At 38.8% G+C, this 7,034-nt stretch overlaps 1 protein-coding gene across 1 annotated transcript; it reads right to left on the reverse strand.

Annotated features, from left to right (window-relative positions):
• Nucleotides 1-668: 668 nt before the first annotated feature.
• LOC116640664 (olfactory receptor 11H6) lies at nt 669-1,617 on the reverse strand. The gene is given in 3 exon segments (XM_032417807.1): nt 669-844; nt 847-942; nt 945-1,617. Coding segments are annotated over 3 exon segments (945 nt in total).
• Nucleotides 1,618-7,034: the final 5,417 nt, after the last annotated feature.

The raw sequence follows: 7,034 nt of genomic DNA on the forward strand, positions 1-7,034 counted from the left end.
AGGCTCCAGGTACACATGCATTTCATTCTTTCCACTAGCTAAGATTAAACCAGTGAAGATACATCAAAGACAAATAACATATATAATAACAAAATGTAATTACTTAGCAAGGTAATGCATGTTTAAAATGTTTTATTTAGCATTTTCCATTGATGAGCTGAACTTGAACAGCTAAGGAACTATGGAAAAAAAAGTATCTTCCTCTACTTAAGTATGAGCCAGAACATGACTTACTGAAGCCATTCTCTATTGTTTTTATAAATAATTAAGGTCAGAAATGACAAATTCTGCTTCTCTTTGTTTTTTTCCCAATTTTTTATTTAAATTCAATTTAGTTAACATAAAGTGTATTATTAGTTTCAGGGATAGAGTTTAGTGATTCATCAGTTGCATATAACAGCCAGTGCCCATTACATCAAGTGCCCTCCTTAATGCCTATCACAGTTACCCCATCCCCCCACCCACCTTCCCTCCAGCAACCCTCAGTTTGTTTCCTAGAGTTAAGAGTCTCTTATGGTTTACCTCCCTGTTTTTATCTTATTTTATTTTTCCTTCCCTTCCCATATGTTCATTTGTTTTGTTTCTTAAATCCCACACATGAGTGAAATCATAGGGTATTTGTCTTCCTTTGACTTATTTTGCTTAGCATAATACCCTCTAAAGATGTCTCAGTTTTGGTTAGTTCTTAATCCTAGGACTTTCTTTAGGACATCTTTCATGTCTTTGTTTCGGAGACTATAGATAAGGGGATTTAAGAGTGGAGTCACTGCCGAGTATACCAAAGTGATGATCTTCTGCATTCCTGTTGGATTCCCTGATGTTGGGCTCACATACATCACCATAGTGTTCCATAGAATAGAGACACCACCATTAGGTGGGACCCACATGTGGAGAAAGCTTTGGTTCAACCAGCACCAGAAGGAACACAAAGCACAGCTCTGAGATAATCCATGAGTTGAAGGTGTAACAGATGAACTCAGTGGAAGGAGCAGGGATGCAGGCCAGTGCGAACAATGGGCCTGGGTCACACACAAAGTGGTCAATGATGTTGGGTCCACAGAAGGGAAGTTGGGAGATGAGAACAATGGGGACCGGATAGCAGAGAAATCCACTCACCCAGCAAACACAGACCAGGACCACACAGAGCTTCCCAGTCATGATGGAGGGGTAATGTAGTGGGCAACAGATGGCAAGGTATCGATAATAAGCCATGACTGATAAGAAGAAACATTCTGTGGTACCCAGTGAAAAAAAGAAATAGAATTGGAGGAAGCATCCAGTGAAGGAGATGGTCTTGGTCTCAGAGAGGATGTTGACCATAATGTTCGGGACAGTGGAGGAAATGTACCAGATCTCTAGGAAGGCAAAGTTTCCCAAGAAGATGTACATGGGTGTGTGAAGCCGCTTGTCCCATTTCACTACACAGACAATAATACCATTCCCCAGCAGGGTGAGGAAATAGACCACCAGGATGAATGAAAAGAAAAAGTTCTGCATCTCCCTTTGACCAGGGAAACCCAGAAGGACAAACTCAGTCACAAAATGCATTGTTGTGTTCTGGGATTCCAAAGCTGTTAGAGAAACAGAAGTAACTAAGGAGGGAATAATAATGAACATTTGTAGGTTTTGCTAACAATTCACTTGTAAATGTACAAAGTATTTTTATTTTACATTATCTCATTTGATCTTCCAAATGACCCTTTGAGCTGTAGGGAGGTGTGATTCATTCTTCTCTTTTACAGATAAGAAAACTGAAGTTCAGAGAAATTTAAGGGGTTTACTTAAATGTGCAAAGGTGGAGCTCCTAGATACACTGGCTCATTTGGAGATTGGTTTGGAGCAAACCTCACTTCATTTCAAATATTCCTATAACCCTGAGTCTCAGTAATGTCTCATCTTTCATGTTAAAATCATTGCCTCTTGGATATCTTAAATGTAAATATACACTTTGGATACATTCTTTTACTTTGAAACAAAATTGAATATGAATCTGAAGCAATAAATTGTCTTTTTAGAATTTCACATACAAAAGTCCAATAAAAAGCAGATAAGTGGAACTGTGTGGTGGGAGTCTTGAGCCCCCTTGTCTTTCTGCTCTGAGGGCGGTGCTCTAGAGACCTCAGGATTCTGTACAGTGGTGTGAAAATCATTTATGAAGTGCCCTCTAAGTCGCATTCTGCTAGGTGGCATCTGGATTTGTAGAACAATTTAGCTCATTCCCTCTTGAGGAACTCTGGTTCTCTCAAAGTACTTTATGTTGAGCAAAATCTCTCCCTTATTACTTCTATGCATTGATCCTGGGACTCTCCTTTGCTGAAGCTATACAAAATAAGTCTCATTCCTTTTCTATTATGGTGATGATGGGTGGGGGGGCTTAAATAACAGTTGGAAGCTATTATGTCCCATATACATGACTTTTTTTGGATGCCACCATTTTTCCTGGCTTGTTTCTCTCTAAACTGCACTATTCTACATCATGGCTAGGCTTTTGAGGTAACTTGCAGCTGCGTATGCCAGTTTTGTCTAGTATACAAGACCATGTACCTTCATTTTTTTTTTTTTTTTGCTGGGAATTAAGCCTTAAACACCATAATTTTCCATTCATCGTCTTGCTTTTACCTAAATTAAATAACGAATTAGAAAGTTCACCTTAGGATATGCTAAGACCAGAAAGATCCTCCTCATATTGGCTGAGTTAGGAATTGAGGCATGAGTATAAATTTAGATGTTGCCAACAACTTTTCTAGAACTATCGATCCAGGCTGGTTTGCTTATTAATTAATTAATTAAGTAAGTAAGGGGTGGGGGGCAGAAGGAGAGAGCGAATCCCTGAGATCATGAACTGAGACAAAATCAAGGGTCGGCTGCCTAACTGACTGAACTACCCAGGTGCTCCATGTCCAGGCTTATTTCTTTGTCCTAAAGTTTCCTGGTTAAAATTCAAAATATTTAGTAGGGTAAAACCACCATCAGTATTTTAAATTTAGTAATATCTTGACTACAGATGTAGATAATTGACCATATTATTAATGTTCCTGTTAAGATACAAAATTGCATCTTTATGCCATTTAATCTTCAGAGAGCATGAGGCCTGCTTCTCAGTATTTGATCAAACCTGGAGCAAACTGAGAGGGTAAATGTTTTATTGCCAAGGTAACTTTGGGTATTTGTATTTTTTTTTTTTTAAAGATTTTATTTATTTTTATTTGACACAGAGAGAGAGAGATAGTGAGAGAGAGCACAAGCAGGGGGAGCGGCAGGCAGAGGCAGAGGGAGAAGCAGGCTGCTTGCTGAGCAACGAGCCCGGGGCGGGGCTCGATCCCAGGACCCTGGGATCATGACCTGAGCCGAAGGCAGCCGCTTAACTGACTGAGCCACTCAGGCGCCCCTGGGTATTTGTATTGATTAACAATAATTTTAGAATGATGAAAAAGGACTCTGTAATAAACATGACTTTTATGAAAATCTAAATTTTGTCCAAGTAAGTTAGTTCAATGGACTATAATTATGACCATATGTATCAAAATTTCTAGGAGAGTTGTAATTTCGAATATACCTCTCATAACTGTACCTGTATTTGCCGGACCACATGCTGCCATTTTTGGTCAGAAAATATAGTTATTTGGTTTTGTAATAAAAAAAAGTTGAATATTGAATTTAAATTGTAGCACATTATCCATTTACTTATTCATTTAGGCATTAAACAAATGTTTATTAACTGTTATATTTCCAGCAGTGTGCTAAGTCCTGGGGTACAATGGTAAGCATGAAAAATAAAATTCCTCCCCTTTTGGAACTTCTGACTTATAAAAGCAATCAAGACTGCCCCCTACATCTGCAGTGTCTTGATCTGTGTGTTTCATAGCACATACCCAATTATATACTGTGGGCCTGAAAAAGATATTTATTTTGGCTCATAATAACTTAGATAAATCTATGTAGTGAGGGTAGTAGCATGATTGTCAACTTTATTTGACATAAATGAGATATTTTTGGCTTTTCAAGACAGTAGGCAGAGACATGAGACATGAATTGATTTACTTTACTCACAGGTCAGGAAGTTCTTTTCACTAAGAAAAGAAATATAATTCCAGTTCATGGTTTTTGACTTGGAACCAGACCTCAAAAGTCTTACCTCCTTCCTGGTCATCTGACTTCCTGATGTCCAGGACCTTTTAACATTTGTCCTACAGTGAAATTTTAGTTACCTGTGGAATACAGGATCAGAAAAAGGGATAAATGGACTTCACAGATAATTTGAAATTTCACTGCATCCATTTCTGCTTCCTCCACCTCAAAGTACATCTATTAGTAGCTCAAAGCGTGAACTTAAATCCACTTCTTTAATCTTTCTATTCACCTCAAGTGATACAACAAATGAACAGTTGGAGAAATGAGGAGAAACAAGGAGCATGGATAGTCCATTCTGTATGAACTGATAAGGAAGACACATCCTCCTCCATAACCCCAACCGCTTGCTCAAGATTTATGCCACTTGCCCAGAGAAGTGCAGGGATTCTTTTTCCTTTAAATATTTATATTTTTAAGGTTAATTTGTAAATTTGGTGAATTTGGTAAATCTAAAGGACACAGGAGTCTGCCTATGACTTTCTTCATTTCCATTTCCCACTTGTCACTTATCAAGAGCTCTGAAAACATAAGAACATCCTGCTTTAGTTGCCCTTGCCGAAGGATATTTGTCAACCAAAACTTTACTGACCAATATTAGAAACAAAGCAGTACAAGACTCAGGCTACATTCTAACTGAAGATTTAATGGTCCCCCAAAATACCCAAGACATTTGAACCCCATTTTCCCTAAGTGAGTTGCATAGTGGGAACTCTGTGATGCTAGAGAGTCCTTAATGTGAATATATTACCCCAAACAGAAGTGTGTTAGGAAAAGAGAACTGCTGGGCCTAACATGTTGTTCTTAACAAAGAACAATGGAACAAAGAATGAATGGATTTACGGAAGAACCAGCATGCTCTTAGTATCTGACAGCAGTGGGTGTATAGGAGCAGTGATGCACTGATGCAGGCAGAATTTCCTTACATACCTTTCCTTACACCTTACATCCTTCATGCTGTTTCTGGCTCCAAGAGGAAGATGTGAGGGAATCTTCAGCCACAAGAGTATCCTCGTTTAATAACCTAAAAGGCTCATTCATGGGTGGAGAGCAGTATTTGTGACCCCATAGACTTCCTTCCTTTAGTATTCTGAACCAAATGAAATGTACCTTTCATGCCAGTCATTATTGAGAATTTACATGTCCCTCCTGAGTAGGATCCATAGTCCTCCAGCATGTTTACTGGGAAGCATCTGTTCATGTATCTCTGTGCATGCATCTAATCCTGCCTATATTTGTGTATATTTCCTCTAGTGTTTTGATTAGTAAGACACAGAGGTCAGAATAAATATCCAAGAGAGGCAGGGAAAATTGTCCTCTTGGTGGAGGTATCCTCCTCTAAGGACCCCATCTACCTGCGGGATGAAGTGAAGGAGAGGAGTGAGTGGGACAGGTTAATGGGAGAGAAGAGAAAGAGAAAGAATGTGTGTGTGTGTGTGTGTGTGTGTGAGAGAGAGAGAGAGAGAGAGAGAGAGACAGACAGACAGACAGACAGGCAGACACGGGGCGGGGGTGGGTGGGTTTGGGGCCGGGAGGGTGAGCTGTCTTTCCAAAATATACCTGTTTTATCTTGATGCCAAACCTATAAGCACTTAAATTTTAAAAATTGTTTATCTATACATAATTTACTTGATTTTTGTTATATCAACATAAGGTAAAGAATTTCCACTTTCAATTTTAAGTATAGCTTGAACACATTTGTTTGAAAAACTTAGTCTTCTATAAAAATAGATTTGTAATGTTGTTGACTTACATGATGCAATATTAGTAAAAATGAAGGTTTAGCACTGTAAATCGCTCAGAGGTAGGAAGTATGAATTCTTTCACTGGTATCGGGAGAAGGAGAACAAACAAGATGAGGCAGAGAATCTGAGGGGTAGATGAATTCAATCATAGCAAGAGCTCCAGGAGAGAACACTACTGTGTTTAGGAGCAAGGCTGTGTAAGGACAGAGCAGGTTCTCAAGAATGTAGTCTCTGTACCAGCAACACTTGAAAAATTGTTAAAATGCTAGTTCTCAGGCTCCTCTCTGACTTAAAACTCAGTATGGGCCCAGCAATCTGTTATAACAGACTTGCTATGTGTTTCTTTTGCATGCCGACGTCTGAGAACTACTGTGTAGATGATAGAGCGTTAGAGTCTGGGTTAAGGAGTGGGTGTGTGAAACAGCTTCTAAGTTTGGGGGGGATCTCAGGAGGATCAGGAATTAATTGATCATGGTTTGGAGAGAGGGTTAAGAATGATATTTGTAGGGATAATTGGCACTAGAAGCTGAGTTATAGATGATTGTATCTGGAAAAGCAGGATTGGATTTAAACATCTGGGGCGGCTTTTGAAAGAGGCCTGGGAGAGGCAGGGAAGTGGTGAAGGTTATTCAGGTGTCATATGAAAAGGAGTGACCTGGGATAAAAGGGGGGGCATTTTTTATGGGTGGGAGCAGAGTTGAACCTAGAGAGAAGGTGGTGGGGTAAAAGAAAACTGGGACACAGAAAATCTTGGTCCTAGCCTGAGTGTTTTCATTTATAGCTGTGAGAGCTTGGTGGGCTCATTTCAAATTTTAAATATTAGATACATATTTTTCCTTGTGTACTCCGCATAGCTGATATGAGAACGAGATGAGATACTAGATATGAGAATATTTTGTAAATGTCTATGTAGTCATAATATTAATATGGTTCCAGAGCCTTAGGAGTGTATTTGTAATTTTCCACTGTCTCTTTTTTTAAAATTTAAAAAAATTTTTAAGTTTTTATTTTAATTCCAGCTAGTTAACATACAGTGTAATATTAGTTTCAGGTTACAGCATGATTCAACAACTTTATATATTAGGCTGTGTTCACCACAAGTGTAGCTGCCATCTGTCACCATACAGTGCTATGACAATACCATTGACTACATTCTCTATG

This window comes from Phoca vitulina, unplaced genomic scaffold (genome assembly GCF_004348235.1).
Source record: "Phoca vitulina isolate PV1807 unplaced genomic scaffold, GSC_HSeal_1.0 scaffold20, whole genome shotgun sequence".
Lineage (NCBI taxonomy): Eukaryota > Metazoa > Chordata > Mammalia > Carnivora > Phocidae > Phoca > Phoca vitulina.